This window comes from Hemicordylus capensis, chromosome 2 (genome assembly GCF_027244095.1).
Source record: "Hemicordylus capensis ecotype Gifberg chromosome 2, rHemCap1.1.pri, whole genome shotgun sequence".
In the NCBI taxonomy this organism is placed as follows: domain Eukaryota; kingdom Metazoa; phylum Chordata; class Lepidosauria; order Squamata; family Cordylidae; genus Hemicordylus; species Hemicordylus capensis.
Window position 1 is genome coordinate 415,176,717 of NC_069658.1, and position 17,873 is coordinate 415,194,589.

The window sequence follows — 17,873 nt, forward strand, 5'->3', positions numbered from 1 at the left end:
CCCACCACTCTGAAGAGGCACCATGTTTGTACCGTCTTGCTCCCAATGCCAAGTCTTTCCATTACATCTCTACGCCAGCTTCCTTGGTCATGACAAGAGCAAAGCCTACCAGCTAAGCCAGTGCAAACACACGCTTGTCAACAGCACACCTGGTCCAGCTGCTTCTGGATCTTGCTTTGCTGCTCTGTCACCAGCTTGAGCTTCTCAGCATCAGCCTCGGGGAACTCCCGGCCAGCCTTTTTCGCTGTCCGCTGCTTGGCACACAGGGCCTTGCGGGACTTGCGGTGCACGCCAATTTGCTCCTCCAGCACCTTCAGCTGCATCTGCAGAAGCTGCTGTGTATGGAAAAGCCACTCTTCATATTGACGCTGATCAGCTTCATCTGGGGAATAAGGAAGGAGACAGTGATTTGTAGGAGCTGGTCACACAGGCCAGTTTACACACTGCACAAAAAAGATACACTTTGCATCCATACAGTAACTAATATTACATACAGGAGGACCTCACTATTTGCAGGTGCAGCACGCACAGTTGGGTAATTAGCACCCAACCTTGGTATATGCGCGGGGAGGGGGGTTAAACCCATGTATCTGTGGAGATCATTTCTGGCTAACATTTTGTTTTCAGGGGCCATTTTATGGCTTTTTAAAAAATGGGTAAGACAGCTATTTTCGGCCAACTTTCCAAACAGTGGACTGCTGGGAAGCAAGGCAGGACACTTGGGGGCATTATTTGGGTGTTATTTCGGGGGGGACGACACACCTATTTTTGGCCGATTTTCAGAAATTTTGGCCAGACCGGGAACCTAACTCTCAGATTCCCATAGCCCTCATAGATTCAATATCCGCCCCCTGACCATAGAATAAAACCTCCATGAATAATGTCCTGTACCACTTTTCAACCAAAAGGCTCAAAACAGGGAAAAAAATAAGATGGCTCCTTGACCCCAAAGGACTCACAATCTAAAAAGAAATACAAGGTAGACACCAGCAACAGCCACTGGAAGGACAGTTGAATAAGGACAGTTGCTCTCCAACCTGCTAAATATAAGCGAGTCACCACTTGAAAAGGTGTCTCTTTTCTCAATTTGCAGGGTTAATTCATACTCAGAATTCACTATTACATATAGTAATATAGGTTTGACCATCAAGATGCTCAATATGTATATTCATTTGGATATTTGAGATTCTAAAGAAAGGAGCATTGGTCACTCAACGTGAAGGCTTATTCTGGTCGCTGGCGTCGAGGACATCTCACATGGGTTATCCTCCCCACTCGCTCCAGAGGGCAGGACAAACAATTAGACAGAGCCTTTAAAAAGGAGAGCATAGCCCCTCCCAGTTCTGTTTGGTCAAGCCGAGCTTCTAGAAAGGTAAGTAAAGTAACAAGAAAACCAAATATAGGTTACCAGACAGGCTAGAGGCAAAGAAGTACAGAAAGACCCGCTTACCAGTAGTCGTGTGTACCCCATGATGGGTCGAAATGTCCTCGACACCAGCAGCCAGAAGAAGCCTTCACAGTGAGTGACCAATGCTCCTTTCTTGGTTGCTGGGTGAGGACATCTCACAAGGGACATGCCACAGCTAGAGAACGTGGGAACGTCCCCGGCTACTGAGGCAGGAGGACTTGTTGTAGGACACATCTGCAAAACGCAGCCTGAGCTGAGTTGAAGAGGTCCAATGTGTAGTATCTCATGAACGTGGATGGAGAGGACCACGTGGCGGCTCTACAGATTTTGTCCAGGGGAGCGTTGGTGGAGGCCGCTGTTGTGGCTGCAGAATGAGTAGAATGAGCTGTGACCCTCAGGGGCGGCAACAAGTGTTGGACTTTGTAGGCCAGGGAGACGCATGCTTTGATCCAGTGGGACAAAGTTGCAGAAGACACTGGCTGACCCATGGTAGCCGGGAGGAACGAAACGAAGAGACTGTTAAGCGAAAAACAGCGGTCCTGGAGAGGTAGGTCTTCAGGCAATGTCGCACATCTGAGTTTGTGTCACTTTTCCTCCCATGGGTGTAGTAGGTCAAGGACAGAATGAGGGTAGGACCAGATCCTCAGATCTGTGGAACACTGACAGCACCTTCGAAAGGACAGATGGGTTGAGAATCAACCTATGGAATCCTGAGGAAAAAATGCGAAGTCACGGCTGGAGGAGAGCAACCTCAGCTCCGAGATCTTCCTTGCAGAAATGACGGCAACCAGAAAAATGAGCTTGAAAGAAGGCAGGCGTAGAGGGATAGACCTTATGGGTTCAAAGGGAGGCCTGTGAAGAACTCAGAGCACCTTGTGGAGATCCCAGGAGCAGAACCTGTGGACTACTGGAGGAGAAGACTCTACCATGTCGGTTCAGGAGGTTGTGCTCAGTCACCAGGCAGCAAGCTTGAACCATGCTGGATCATGGTGAACCACTGGACCCTGGCTGAGGTCTGGAATGGTCGGGAGAAACCAGGGATCTCCTATGGCAAGATGGATGATTTCTGGGAACCAGGGTCGTCTTGGCCAGAAGGGAATGACAAGAATTACTTCTGTGCATGGAAGGCAAATGTGGCATAGAAGGCGGCTGAGGAGCGGGACTGGAGGGAATGCATACAGGAGCTCCCGGGGCCAAGGAGTTGACATGGATTCCACCACTTCTGCCTAGTAGCAGGGGAAGCGGGAGAAGAAACTCGGAAGTTGTGAATTGGTCCAGGAGGCGAAGAGGTCCACTGTCAGTTGACCCAACTGGAGGACAAGTTGTCAGAAAACCTGAGGGTTGAGACTCCACTCGGCTGGGAAGAGATCTTGATGGCTCAGCCAGTCCGCCTGGGTGTTCAGGGAGCCGCTGACATGATGGGCTACTAGATAGGAGACATGCATCTCCGCCCAGGTTAGGAGGAGGACTGCCCCTTGGTGCAGGGACCTGGAGCAGGTTCCCCACCAACGGTTCACATGGGCTTTGGCCATGGTGTTGTCTGTTCGAATGAGGATGTGATGGTGTAGAATCTGGTCTTGGAATGCCACAAGGGTAAGGTGGATGGCCCGAAGCTCCAGCCAGTTGATGCTGTGCCAGGCTTCTTGAGGTGACCATCTTCCCTGGGTTGAGAGGTTGTGGCACTGTGCTCTCCAACCCAATAAGCTGGCATCCGTCGTTATGATGATCCAGGAACGGACCCGTGGTCAGGTGAGAGGTCTGCAGCCACCAGAGCAAGGCATCTCTCACTGGACTGATGGGGTAAGTTCTAGTCTGACATGTCGCCTCTGGGCGATGAAAGTCTAGTGAAGGAGGAGAAACCACTGAAGGGAGGAGAGGTGGGGCAGAAGTGGAATTGTGCCCACTGGACAACTTCCAGTGAAGAAACCATCAATCCCCGGAGCTGGGCCAAAGTGAGCACTGGTATCGACCTGGGAGACAGAGTCTGGTGAATGAGGGAATGCAACTTGTCTATCTGATCCTGGCGAAGGAACAGGCGAGGACTCCTAGATGTTGAATCCAGTTGGAGGGAATCAGGTTGCTTTGGGCCAGGTTCATGAGGAAGCTGTGAGATGACAGGATTGAGAAGGTCGCATTGAGGTCTTTCTCGGCTGAGGCTCTTCAGGATCTCTTCAGGAGCGAGGAGGTCATCGAGGTAATAAAAAACTCTGATCTTCTGGAGCCACGAATGGAGCCAGCATCTTGGTGAAGATCCAAGGGGCCAAGGAGAGACCCAAGGGAAAGGATGAATACTGATAGCGCAGACCCTTGTAGGAGAAACAGAGCAGGTGATGGTGCTCTTGATGTATGGGGTCATGGAAGTAGGCTTTTGTAAGGTCCACCGATAACAGGAAGTCCCCATGGTGAAGTGCCTCTGAGACGGAGTGGATGGTTTCCATGTAGAACTTCCGGCGTTTCACAAATTTGTTTAGATACTTGAGGTCCTGTATGGCCCTTAGAGAGCCATCTCTTTTGGGCACAGTAAACAAGATGGAATAAATGCCCCGTCCTTCCTGACCCGCTGGGACTCTTTCTATGGCAGAGATGTTGAGGAAGTGATGAATTGTTGCCAGGAAGGCTCCGTGTTCCTGAGGTGACCTGGATGCAGTCTCTGGGATGGGTTGTTAACTCTATGTCGAAACAACTTGCAAGCAGTGAAGGGGACCATCAACAGGTTGGCCTGGGAGGTGGGGTCTACCTGCCAAGGCTTGAGCCACAAGGTGCACCTGGCCACCATGTTGGTTGCTGTGCCGCAGGCCACAAATCGCATGGAATCCAGGTTAGCGTCTGCGATGAATGCCTGAGCCTTCTGGATCTGGAGATGGAGTCTGGATAAGCTCATCCGACAACAGGAGGGCTGCTCTGGATATAATGGAAGCAGCGGTTGAGGCCCTGATACAAATTGAGATGGCATCTGTGTTTTTTCGAGTTGGGACTCCAGCTTTTACTCAGTGGGATCCTTGAGAGCAGATTCGCCATCTCTGGTTAGGATTGCCCCCGGAGGTCTGAGTATTGACGGGTGTCAACTGGGGGTGTCTGGAACAAGGCTGCTGCAGAAGGAACAAAACCATATTGTTTAGACACAATGGAGGCCATCTTTTTCTGAGTGGAAGGCACCTGCTACTCTTGTTTCATCAATTCGGAAAAAGTTTCAGGGAAAGGAAAAAAGTCGTCATTAGATGAAGATGCTTTGTTTCCTTTCTCCCTAGATCCATGGGTCGGCCAGTGACACCCGCCACCATAGCTAGGTGGCTTAAGGCTTGTATATCTCTGGCGTATGAATCACAAGGCCTTAGGGCTCCGACTATGGTTCTCGCCCATCCCTCTAGGTCAGCGGCCACGTCAGCAGCTTTTCCCACTACCGCTCCCATCCAGGACATCTGCCGAGTGGTGACCTGGTAGGCTCCCTCTACTGTTGCCAGACACAGTAAACTCAATATGTTTTCATCTTCACAGGCAGCATTCGGGACGAGAGTCCTCCAGCAGGTGCTCCCTGCACGGTAGTAGTTGGTATTCTCCCTCTTGGGACCCAGAGCTTTGGTATGTCCCAGCTATGAGACGCCTTTGGACCCAGAGCAGCAGAGAACGGAGCATTGGTTACTCACCGTGAAGGCTTCTTCTTGCTGCGGCATCCAAGGGCGTCTCGACCCACCCTTCGTGCCAGCTCCTACCATCCAGAAATCCGTTAGTGTAAATTTTCTGCCAAGTGATTACTGTTATGTTGGCCTAGTTCGGTTTTTGCCATGTTCGTTTGACTTGTTTTTTGCACATAGTTTACCAGGGGCTTGCTTCACATCGTTGTGCCTGTCGCTTCTGGTACTAAAAGAACTGGGGAGGGGCTTCCTCCTCCCGAACGTAAACTCTAACTAATTTGCATAGTCCTGCCTTGGGGTCATGTGGGTGAAGATACCCCATCTGTGAGACGCCCTTGGACCCTGCAGCAAGAAGGAGCCTTCACAGTGAGTAATCCTCCAACAACCACCTGCCCTGGACTGACCAGTACTAACAGTGTGCTCCCCATCCCCTCTTGCTCGCATCCGTGGTCACGATGATCCTGAGGGGATCGAGGCACTCCTTCCCCCCTCCCCCCAAATGATGTGAGGGGGGTGAGCCACTACCTTAGGGTGCATCGAACTTTTTGGGGCATAGCAACCAATCGGTTGGACTTAATTGCTATGCCCGTCTGAAAGGGAAGGAGGAACCACTGCAGAAGCCTCAGATGGAAACTCCCCCAGGGCACGGACTGTAGGCTTGCCACCATCAGACCCAGAGATCTGGACAGGTCCATGAGAGGTGCTAAGTTGGATTTCAGCACCTTTCGTACCTCTGACTCCAGCGTATGTCTTCGGTCCCGGGGCAGGAAGAGTTTGTCCAGCTGGGTGTCTATCAGCACTCCTAGAAGGTGGAAGATCTGGTGTGCTGGGAGGAGTTTGGCCACTTCCACAAACTGTTTAGGGGTGGAAGGGTTACGCTAGACTGCTTAGAACCTGGGAAGACTAGTGCACTTGTTTACCCACTGGCAAGGCCTCCTGAGAGGTTGCAGGGCTGGGCTCAAGGCATGTATGGTTTGGGCCGTAAGTGGGGCCAGATCCGCCACCCGGAAGTCTCTGGGGAGCCTAAGGTGAGACTGGCACTTGGGTATCAGGCCATTCGCCCTCAGACCTAGGTGGTCTAGGTCCTCCTGGCCCATTGGTTCAGTTGCTGAGTGGGGGTCCCCAGTGGAGCTAGAAGGCCGTTGGAAGGGAAGGGCCTTGTGGGTTGCTGTGGCCAAGTTCCCCATACCACTATGAGGGGTAACCCTGAGGTTCTTGGGGACCCATGACCAGACATAACAACCCTACCTCACAGGGATGTTGTGAGGACAATGACCATGTACATCGCTCTGAGCTCCTCGGAGAAGAGCAGAACATGAGTGTTGAACATAACTAATAAAATAAAATAAATCACAGAGGAGTGAACACTGAGCTCCCTCCGACTAAATCTGGAAGCCACACTGTGAGAGAAGGGAGAGACCCGCCTGGTCCACCTTTCTCTTTAATTAATTTATTTTATTTTATTTATATTTTTATATATATTACACAAACATATTGTTAAGGCATCATATCTCTCAAGATTTTGCCAATAATCCTCAATTCACGCACCCTAGGTAGGTGGCATATCCCCAGGAAGATCAAATAAGGCCTGGGCTACAGGGGTATTTTGGGTCAGACTAGATGACCCTGTGGAACCCACAGTTGGGAGGTCAGACTACTGAAAAAAGACCCAGCATGGGCCGAGCCCACCAGTTCCTCCGGTGCCGTCGAGGCTGGACTCCTGGTCACACACCCTCCATAGCTGCCCGCGATCTGGCTGCTGGCGCCTTCTTTGGGCCTTAGAACCCGAGGTCACCGTTGCCGGCAGGGGAGGAGTCTGCCCGGTTTGGCCGCCCAGGCGAGCGAGAATTGTGGGTACCGCACGTTCTCAGCTTTCACCCCAGATTCAGTTGTTGGTGCCTTCTTAAGGGCCGTAGAGCCTGAGGCCACCATTGCCGGCAGGGGAGGAGTCTGTTTGGCCTTCTGCGCACCCCGCATGCCTGCCCGGGCGAGCAGGGGTTGCAGGTACTCAAAACCAAATTCTGACCAGCAAGGGGAGAGCGGTATTGGAGGCGCTGCTCGGACCGCCTTCTTGCCCATCGGCTGTGCTCCCTGCTGCTGCCGGACGCTGCCACACGGCTGAACAGAGCTGCCCATGTGCTCCAGAGACCTCCTGCTGGAGTAAAAACTCACCGGCCAACACAGCTCAGGGCGGTGTCGCTGGCAGCAGAAGAGGAGCAAGCAGGCCAGCTAGTTTTAGACTCCATCAGCACTTGTAGTACTCGGGGGAGTCTTTGCATAAAATAATTAGGATTAGCATGAACAGATAAGTAAGAAAAGGCAAACAAACACAGCAACAGAGAAAACGAAACTGAAAGCGCCTGAGCGCTGAGAGAGCTGCCTCTCAGACCTAGGATGGTCTGGATCTTCCTGGTCTATAATGCCAGGTGGGTGGTGAGGATCCCCAAGGGAGGTAAGGGTCTGATGCTGAGCCACGTCTTGTGGAGCTCCGCTAGCTAGGTTCCCCGTGTCCCTGAGGGAATTGAGCCCGGGGACAGTTGTTGTGAACTACACCTGGTTTTGCACTCTGTGTATGCTCAGAGGGAAAACACAGACCTGAATTCCATATAATTCTGGGTTGGTATTCTGGGTTTAATGTTGGAGTAAGGGTGTCCCCAAAACAGTGGACCCCTGATCAGAGATATCAGAGGAGTGAACGCTAACATCCTGCTGTCTGGATCTGGACCTGAACTTTTTGGATTTCTTAGGATGCTTTCTCTTTTCCTTTGCCTTCCTAGGAACCTGGGTTTCGGAAGGGGAGATTCAGCGCGGGAGGAGGCCGGGAAGGCTCGCCTAGAACGCTTTTGCTTTTTTGCTTGTAAGGCATCATATCACCCAAAAGCAGTGGATAGAAGGTTCTCCACCCACAGACCCCAGGAGGTAGGCATATCAGAGGGCAATTCGGTTACAGTTCTGGGAGGTGGGCTATTAGGGGTTGGGCTAGATGACCCCAAGGGGACTCCGGGTCAGAAGACATACAGGGTTCTGTCTGGGCCACGCTCACCACCTCCTGCTGGGTCGAGGATGCGCTCCTGGTGACCATGCGTTGGACTGGCTGTGCCCAAGTTGGTGTGGGGTCCAACGCCATGCCCTCTGCTGCTCCTGCCGCTTTTGTTGAGGCCTTCTTGGAGGCTGTTGCGCAGATGCCAGTGCCGGCAGGCCCAAGTTTTTCTGGCCTATAGGGGGCCCTGGGTGCGCAGGCTTTTCTGGCGGGGCCGAGGGCGGCAGGAGAGCGCTGGGAAATGCAGAGGTGGGAGCACTGCCTGTGCTGGAACGCCACCAAACAGCTGATAGGTGGTGTTCCACTGCTCCGGGAGTTCCGTGGGGCGCAGCAAGCACGCCCGCGACTGCAGGCTCTTAAGAGGGGTCGCAGGCGGCAGCGGAGCGTGAGGGCCAGCCGAAAAAAGACCCCCTCAGTACATGTACGTGCAGTACTCTGGGGGGTCTTGCCATCCAATGCTGCAGCCCAGCTAGGTGGAGGGGAAAGGCAGGAAAACAACAAAGAGGAGCTGAATGGAAAACGAAAGTAAAAGCAGCAGAGCTGTAGCTCTGAGGAGCCATCTGGAGCCTTGAAAGACAAAAGAACTGGGGAGGGGCTTCCTCCCCCCCCCCCCGAACTTAAACTCTAACTAATTTGCATAGTCCTGCCTTGGAGTCATGTGGGTGAAGATAACCCATCTGTGAGACGCCCTTGGACCCAGAGCAGCAGAGAAACAAGGTCTTTAAGAAAAGGTGGCAGGAAAGGTAGGAAGGGGGGGGGAATCTTTGAAAAGGAGAGCAAGAAGCTGACTGAGAAACTACCTTCTCTGGAGCTCACAGGACAAACTGAACTGGGAGGGGCTATCCTCTCCTGCCTTTTAAATGTTCAGCCTAATTGTTTGTCCTGCCCTCTGGAGCGAGCGGGGAAGATGACTGGTGTTTTTCTCATTTTTTCACACCAATAGTATTAATGGAAACCTTTTCACAAGAAAAAAGGCTATCTACATTTAACAGCATTTCTACTTTAAAAGCTGGGGAAAACATCCTTCATCCTTCCTGCTCGCTCCAGAGGCAGGACATCCTCACCCAGCAGCCGAGAACCTGCCTTTGGTTTTGTGGTGGTGTAATAGTAAGGTGTATGGATAAGCATGGGGCGGGAGGCAGGCATAAGGTCCCAAAGGAGGGATACTGAGCAACAAACATTCCTCTGCTATTTCTTCACCCCCAACAATGAGACACAAAAGGCAGCCAGATCTACATGTCTGCAGCTCACTTAACTCTTTCTGAACAGTCAAGGACTATGGTGACCCAAGAGGCCCCAGAAAGTCACATCTCCTGGCTGCAACAGGATTCACATTCACAAATATGACACTGTACACATGCACATCTGAAATCACTTAAAACTGATCAACTGCCCCTTAGCCACAGGCTTTGTATCCACAGTCAAATTCTGAAAATGAACACAAACATTTAAAGAAAAGGTGCTAAAACAACAGAATTTATTTCAAGTCCCACCTTGCTTTGGCAAGAACAAGTAGGGGTTCTAAGCTGCATTGGCAACTGTGTTTGGAACCAGGGAGTGGGAGTAGTTATCCCAGGCTAAGTGACCTGGGATATATGAGTATGAGCTTCTGCATTGTGACGAAATGCAACTCTCCATCTTAGCTCAAGAATGTCTTACACTTACGTTCCGCCCTCAGTGCTCGGGATGAAGGATATTGCTCCCTTTTGCCATTGATTGAGTCAGCCTCTTGTTATAGAAGAGACAGAGCCATCAAGGTGAAGTTTTAATCCCTTTTACACAATAGGTAACCAATTCAAACCATACCTACCTTCAGAGATGTAAGTTAAGACCTACTAATGAAGAGGGCCATTAAGTTTGGAAGGAAGCCTCAAGCATAGATCGGCCTAATGCCAGTGTTACATCAGAGATATGTCGGCTCTTTTTACTGGAACCCAGAGCTATCTATTTCTGGAGGAGGGAAAGGGCCTTCTCCCTCTAATTATCAGCAGCAGGGGCCAAGACCCTAAGCATTTTGTCATCCGTGGCTAGTCACCAAGTTAGCATGGCACCATCTTCTACCAGTGTCCAGAAAAGGAGATGATGTAAAGATTAACACTCTCTCAATCAAGGACCAGCCTACTTGCTGAACTCAGGTAAAACTAGTTTTAGCTCACTGGTTAATGCTTTTGTATTTTTTTTTAAATTCCTATGCGCCTTTCTTTACTCCAACTTACCCGTTTTTCACAATTCTGCATTCTGTGTGCTACTCTTATTTTCTTAATCAATTTCATATAATTAGAAGAGGCTTCAGCCTGGTTTTAAAGGTTCTGGAGGATTACTTCCAAAATTCTTCCCCATGTGCCTCGTAAGGTCAGGCACTACTGATGGTTTTTAAAATTATATGTTTTTCAAATCGTATATTGTTGTCTAGAGCTGGATTGTGTGGATTCTGGCTGTACAGTGCCTGTGAGACCTATGCAGGACAGTTCTAGGTTGTTGAAGCTGTGAGAGTCTGGCCAGTGACTTAGATCAACCTTCAACTGGTGGCAGCCTACCTCAAAGGAGAAGCATGCTCCTAAATTGGGATCAGAGCAATCTCTCGGCTGACGGTAGAGCCCAGAGCAACTCCCCAGTCCATCACAGCCCAATTGAGTGGGAAAGCAAACCTGAGGCACTACCTAAGAAAAGCAACACACAGCTCTGTGAAGCAAGCCCTTTGGCCTTGTATCATCGGCTACTCACTGATAACACCTTGAGTGAAGGTGGGTGGGTTTGGACGAGCCTGGGTGGCATCATTGCTCCGTTCCTGCAAGAGAGTGGAAAGAGTCAGAATACCTTCAGTCACACTCAACACGGTCTTCCCCAACTACACTTTCAGCCCCTCCACTTGCCATGTAACCCATAGCCAACACTCAGACAACTCATCATAATTAAGTCACCTAAACAACAAATCCCCCAATCCACAGCATCGGGGTGGGTGGTGGGTGGAGACACTGCTTACCTGCCCTCCAGAACTAGGTAGGATGTGATTCTGCATTTCAGATGAAGCTGAAGCTCCGGACAACCTCTGGGCCAGCAGGGAGACTTGTTGCCTGAAAACAGGGGCAAAGGTAAGAGATGCAAAATGACTAAAGGCTGCTTTACCCCGTAAAGAGATTTCAGAAGACCTCTAAGCCAGGTTCTCTCAAAGCGAGCCTCTCCAAAGCAAGACAAACTTTCTGAGCTTCTCCAAGCGTAGCTAAGACAAAACAAAGAATTGGTTGTCACACTTGTCCCAGGCAAGGAGGAAAAAAAGGAGAGAAGGCAGAATGGCATGGGCCCTTCATATGTTTCCAGTACTCCAAAGGATAGACTTCAAAGAAACTGGCAAACTACTCCCCCAGCAAACCCATTAACACTGTTCCATTGGATCCCATTAAGAGGCATACAGCTACTTGTGTTGCCATGACTGTAATGGCAGTTGGGACTACCAAGACCGATCCATAAACTGACCAATATCTGAGTTTAATAGTGAAGGTCCATGTCAGGAAGAAGCTCACACCTTCCCTAGCATCTGCTGTGACCTCAGAAGAGAGGCCCCTTTCAGACTTTGGCAATCTTGGTTCTCAAATACACAGTGCTGCCACACCCCTGGCCTGGCACTTACCGATTCATGCCAGGAGCCACCCCAATGCTGCCCTGTGCCATGACCTTCTTAATACCCTTCAGAGCCACCATCTTGGCCTTGGCAATGGGATCCATAATGTCCTCAGCAGCAAATTTATCCAGATCTGCACAAAGAGACCAAGAAGTGATCAGGCTAATGATGGCATCTTCACCTCCACTCACAGGCCACCCTAAAAAGAATGGGCTTTCCTCCATGTTTCACTAGCAGCCCATTGTGGAAACAATGCTCCAGTACATATTTCACTGGAATGAATGGGTGGTAGGTTGGAGAAATCCTCCTCCCAGGAATTCTTAGAGCTGACCTTTCCTACTAGAGGATGGTTGGAAGTCAGATTTACCACCACAAACAATGCATGATCTAGGGTGGCTTCAGACAACCATTTATAATGTAGAGCCAGAGAATCAGCCATCTGTAGCCTACAGCCACACAATGCAGTAAACCCAGTAGTTTACTGCCCTGCACAGAAACCCTCCCTCTCTGGGTTTCTAAGAGTGGCAACTATGGCTTCAGGCAACCAACATTACACAGGTGGCTGTTCAAAGACCGCCCCCCGCCCCCAAAAAAGGAAAAAAAAAAGATATCCTAAAAATATTGGGCCAAGCTATAGCTTGGTCATGGGTCACCAGGAAAAATTTGGTGTTCATGACTGTATGGCTTCTCTAAGTAGGCAGGTGGACAGACAGAGTTCCACAGATGAAATTCAGTCAGTTGAATCCCATCAAGGAAAAATCAGACCACTACCCAATAATTTTGTTTAAACCACTGTTTAAAACAATTAATAGTTTATTTAAATATAACTGAGTTGATATGCTGCATATTTAACCTGAACAAATGCATCTTTTTGAGGCTCCTGGAAGAAGCGGACATCCCATCCCACCCAAGTGTATCAAACCATCTGCTAGCTTTGGATACAGACCAGAAGGAAAATACTTCCTTTTCCATCAGATCTGGCACAAAGACAAAGCTGTTGCACCTACAAGAACTGCATGGTCGTAGATCCTATCAAGGCCCTATCAAATTTTAATCGGTGACTAAAACTTTACCTGATTAATTACATCAATTAAAGTTCATTGCCCTACACTAGTAAAAAGATATTGCAACCCAAATGGTTGACATCCATTTCCGAGATGGGAAACTCCCCTGGTAACTCCTACCTGTATCAGGGAAGAAGCTGTTAGCCAGCTGCTGCTGCTGCTGCTGCATCACAAGCTGCTGGGGCTTCAGTCCCATCATCTGTTGCTGTTGCTGCTGCTGCTGCTGCTGCTGAACCCCAGGCATGGGCTTCTGGGCTAAGATTTGCTGCTGGTTTTGCGGGCCATGTGGTGTTTGGATGCCATGCTGGGTGGCGAGCATGTGAGCCTGGTTCTGAGTCACTCCCATATGTGGAGTCAGGACTTGGCTTTGCTGGGGACCAGCCAGACGCTGCTGCTGCTGCTGCATCAGCTGCTGGTTGGCCACCATACCCTGTTGCCTGGCCACTAGGCCCATCTGAAGCTGCTGCTGTGGGTTTACCAGCTGTCCATCATGAGATTGAGTAGAGGGAACAGAGGGAGCCAACATGGCATGGGACTGGAGGTGCTGGGCTCCCCCTGGCATTTGAGCAGACATCTGCTGCTTCTTCTGCAGCTCCTTCTTCTCATGTTCCAGCAGATCTTCAATCAAGAGAGGCAGCTCACTAGATACGAGGGAGCTGTCCATTTTGTCCAGGTCTTCTGCTGGAGAGTGCTGCTGGGTATTAGCCAGGCTCAAAGGCCCGCCATCTAGCTCAAACTTCTCCATGATGGAGCTGTTGGTGTTAGCCATCTGGCCAGAAGGAAGTGGAGGGCGGTTTGGGGTGCCATAAAAGACTTTTTCAGAGATGGAAGGTTGAGTGTTGCTGTGGAGTGGGGTCATGCCCAGCCGCACTCCACCAGGGTTCATTGGATTCTGGCTGGGCTTGACGTTCACAGCTAAGGAAGCAACCATTTTATCAGCTCCTTCAGATTTGACAGGTAGCTTATCTGAGGTGCTGGTGTTGAATTGGCATGGTGAGGACTTCAGGCAACCTTCCTCAATCTTGGGCTTGATATCTGCTGGTAGGCTAACCATCTTGCTGTCCAGCATGTCAGAGTGGGCCTTGAAGGTTGCATGTATGGGTGGTGGTACTCCTGCCGAGGAAGAGCAAGGAACATGGAGGAGACCCAGTCCCTCCTTAGCTTTGGGCACATCATCTCTGGGCAATGATACTGCCTTCTGGTCACCTGGCTTGCCAATACCACTGGAGGGAGCCTCCTTGAGGTAGGGTTCAACAGAGGGTTCTTTCTTGAGCAGGTCCTCTCTTTCAGCTTTCTCATTGGCAGATTCCACCAGGCGCAAATGTTCATTGAAGATGTCCTTCTTGTCCCCAGTGTCCAGCTCTGGGTCTGTGTAGGCCAACAAGTCAAACTCATCACCATTCAGCAGGTCATCCAGGTGCGGGTCATTGGTCTCCAGATTGTCCAAGTTACCAAGATCATCATCACCCTTGGCAACATCCGGATCAAGACTCAAGTTGGCTAAGTCATCATCATCCTCCAGGTCCTTGTGGGAATCAAAGTCATCATCTAAATCCGGTTCCACTGGAACCTCACAGGGTAACTGCCTACTGGCCAGACCTAGCTGGTTCTTTCCAGCAGCTGGGGCAATGGGCACCTCTTTAGGGCCAGATGAAGAAAGGGGTCGGGGTGGGACATGTTGCATTTCCAAGTTGCCAGGGGGCAGAATCAACTGGGGGAGTGCCTTGGCATGAGGGTGGTGGTGGTTGCTCATCTCTGCCCCTTGTGGGGAGGATGAAATAGGGACAGATACCTTCTGGGCTTGTATGCCTTGGCTCCCTAGGACAGGGGCCTGCATGGGCATAACAGACGCCTTCAAAGCCTGGTTGGTGCCATCATTCCCAGGCAAGAAGAATCTGGGCCGAGCCTGGGGATTCTGTTGGACAAAGGCAGGTCCACTCCTGACTACCCCCTTCTGGATGTTGTGTCGGAGCTCAATGAACTGGGCTCCCAGAGTGCCAGCTGCAGCCTGAAGCTGTTCACTGGGGCCTGGCAGGCGTGGAGCAAGGCTTCCCAGGGTTTGACGGTTCAAGTCTTGGGTGAGGGGCTGTGAGAAGCGTGAGGGGACAGGGAGACGCATAGATACTGCTTGCTGCTGCTGCTGCCACATCTGCTGCTGTGGAGATGGGGCTTGGAAGACACCACGGGGATAAAATGGCTGGGCAGGTGCCACTGATGGCCTGGAGGAGAAGGAGCAAAGACAGGGGTGGAAATGTCAGTGTCAGGAAGACAATGGGGCTTCTCAGCTAGCCCCATATGATTTACTACAGGATAAATGGCCACTGTCAATATTGCTCCAAGGCAGAAAGGATGACTCCACTAAGAAGGCTATACTTGGACAGGTTGTGTAAACATCCTTTCAACCTCACCATGTGACCTGCAATGCTGATTCCGGAGGCCTACAGCTCAGAAGGATAGTGCAGAGCTTGCATTATGCACTATTCATTCAGAAAATAAACCTTATTGGTTTATGATATTCTATAAAACACCATGTACACTGATGGCGCAGGCACACACCCCCACTCACAAAAACGAGAGACTTTCTCAAGCTCACAGTGTAAATGCAGATATTGTCTCAAATTTCAAACAAGTAGGGAAAGCTACCACATTCACCTGAAGATTACAATAGCCTAGGTAAGGTATATAGAGATAATTCCACTGACTACTAGTCAGAAACCAGGAGTATGACCTGAAGGTACACCATGAAGCAATTTTGCTGAAATTAAGGAAGTTTGGGTCTGGTCAGTGCCTGGATAGGAGACTGCCCGGGAACCCCCACCTTGAGTTCCATCATGAATATGCAGAAGAAAATATGCAGAAAATAAATGCAGCCAAATAGCCCCCCTTTGCCGCCCCGCCCCCCTGCCCCTTGGAATATTTGACCGCTGCTCTAAGTATAGCATGAAACTCACCTGCCATTGATATCCATAGCAGAAGGGGTGGCTGCTGGGGGTGGTCGGGCAAGGCGCTCATCCTGCACATAGGGTGCCTGCACCATCACAGCACTGGGCAGCTTGCTGGCTCCTGGGGTGCCACCCAGGTTGCTAAGGATTCCCTTGTCCTGGGGTAGGCACAAGAAGAAAGGCCATGTATCGATCCAGGTGTCACTATCGGTCATTATTTGACAGCACAGTTGGTAAAGAAATCAGGTGGCAATGAAAGATACCATGCAGTTTATGCAAGTTTAGGGGGCGATAATGGGTTTTAACTTCTTTTTTAAAATCTGCCTCATGAGGCCTAGAGAAATGCTAGGCACCAAGTTAGCATCACTTTCTTAAGCATCTATGCCATCAACATGTGTTTTACACAGAGTCAGGCCATTGGTCCATCTTGCCCATTATTGTCTACTCTGACTGGTAGCAGCAATCCAAGGTCTCAGGCAGAGGATTTCTCCTGCCACCAACTTGGGAAGATTCAAGTGGGATCAAGCTAAAAGAAAAAAGATCAGTTTGATCTAGTGGCCTCAAAAAGAAGAGCTCCAAGTGTCTGAATCACCACCTATCACAAACATGGAGAACTAGGCCATTTATACAGATATTGATTTCAGTCATTGGACAGAAAACACATAGATCTATCTATACCAGGGATGGGCAGATTCTTAAACACGAGGAGTTTTTGCCTCTGCTAGGAGTCCAGTCTAGTCCCTCCCTGGGTGTGATGTCACAGCCAATGCCAGGGCGTTGATTGGAATTTGAATGCATGGTGCTTCCAAGGAGTCCAAGTCCAAGGAGTCCAGACTATGCCTTTTAGGAAACCACAGAAGAGGATCCCCCTGGGGTGCTTATTACTGCTTTCCAATTTGCTCTGAAGTCCACAACATTTTTCCTAAGCAAAATATCTTCAAATACAACTTGTACTGAGCTGGTCTGAATTTTAGATATTAGTGTGCACCAGCTCCAGGACCCCCTAATTCCTTACCACTATATTGCTATGAGAATGTGTGTGCGTGTGTGTATGTATTAAAAATACACTGAAAAACTAAGATTCTTCAAAAGCGCATCAAACTTCCTTGTAAGAAGCCAATATTCCACAATTCATATTGCGATCTCAGTGGGGCAGTCTCCATACCTGTGCTGATGGGTAAGGAGTCATGCTCCGATTCATCTGCTCAAAGGCCTGCCCACCACCCTCAGGGTTCCAGGATGCCTGGGCGTTGGTGGCTGCAGCTGCTGCACTCTCTTTTTCTTGCCGCAGGTTGTTCCTCTGAATCTGCTGACGGATAAGCAACTCACGGAGTCTTTGTCGCTGGTGTTGAAGAGAAATGGGACACAGTCTGTTAGTCTATCTTGCACTCAAGAGAGCTTTGTGTAATTTCCATTCACTCTCTCCTCTGGTTTTAGTTCCATTTCTCCTGTAAGATGTCCTTCCTCCATCCATCCACCCCCATTCGTATGGTTCTTAGATTCTGGGTCAAGAAGCCCCAAGTTTTGCTACTCAGTTAGGTTATCTGAATTCAGCTTGCCTGATTTGGGATACCTTATTCTCTGTGCACTGTTGGTTTCCAGTTCGTGTGTGCATGCAGCAACAAAATGTGGAGTAACATAAGGAGGGTTGGGACTCCTATGCCACACCTACAGCCTGACTCAAGACTAAATCTGGAATAATTGCCACCCGCTTAGTTCTCTACTTGCAATCACTGGCTCACATAATGTGCAGCAAAACGTGGGCGATTCAGCATCACCTCACCACTGCATGTGCCTAATACCATGCCAGGGGTATTGCAGAACTGAGCAGTTCTCCTTTGACTTATAAGTGTGCAAATGCAGTTGCACGATGCAATATCCATTATTTCCATCTGTAGCATGAAAGTTAACAGTTGAGCCCTGCATCTGCAGAATGAAGGTAATACTGGCCTGCCTTATAAGGCCTGTTGTGGTTATAGTTACCAAGATCATGCATGTGAGCATTTTGTACACTTCAAATGCACCATATGAATGTTATTATAGAGCTTCTAGTTCATCTCCAGCTTCTTCTCAGGCATCAGGCTTGCCATAACAAGGGATAGGTTGCTGAGTGGTGGGGGGCTGTGCTTGCCCTCCAACTTCCCAAACCTTTCTTCTGAAAGGATCTA

The 17,873-nt window shown here is 49.9% G+C and overlaps 1 protein-coding gene across 7 annotated transcripts in view; it reads right to left on the minus strand.

Annotated features, from left to right (window-relative positions):
- The window catches only part of KMT2D (lysine methyltransferase 2D), a 133,699-nt gene that overhangs the window by 31,113 nt on the left and 84,713 nt on the right, over nucleotides 1-17,873 (minus strand). For all 7 annotated transcript variants that reach the window (XM_053290869.1, XM_053290871.1, XM_053290870.1 and 4 more), the window contains 7 exons: nucleotides 16,871-17,047; nucleotides 15,715-15,863; nucleotides 12,884-14,982; nucleotides 11,709-11,832; nucleotides 11,064-11,154; nucleotides 10,805-10,868; nucleotides 150-382 (listed from right to left, as the gene is read on the minus strand). In XM_053290869.1, the coding sequence (XP_053146844.1) occupies nucleotides 150-382; nucleotides 10,805-10,868; nucleotides 11,064-11,154; nucleotides 11,709-11,832; nucleotides 12,884-14,982; nucleotides 15,715-15,863; nucleotides 16,871-17,047 (2,937 nt within the window). The remainder of the gene's footprint in view (nucleotides 1-149; nucleotides 383-10,804; nucleotides 10,869-11,063; nucleotides 11,155-11,708; nucleotides 11,833-12,883; nucleotides 14,983-15,714; nucleotides 15,864-16,870; nucleotides 17,048-17,873) is intronic.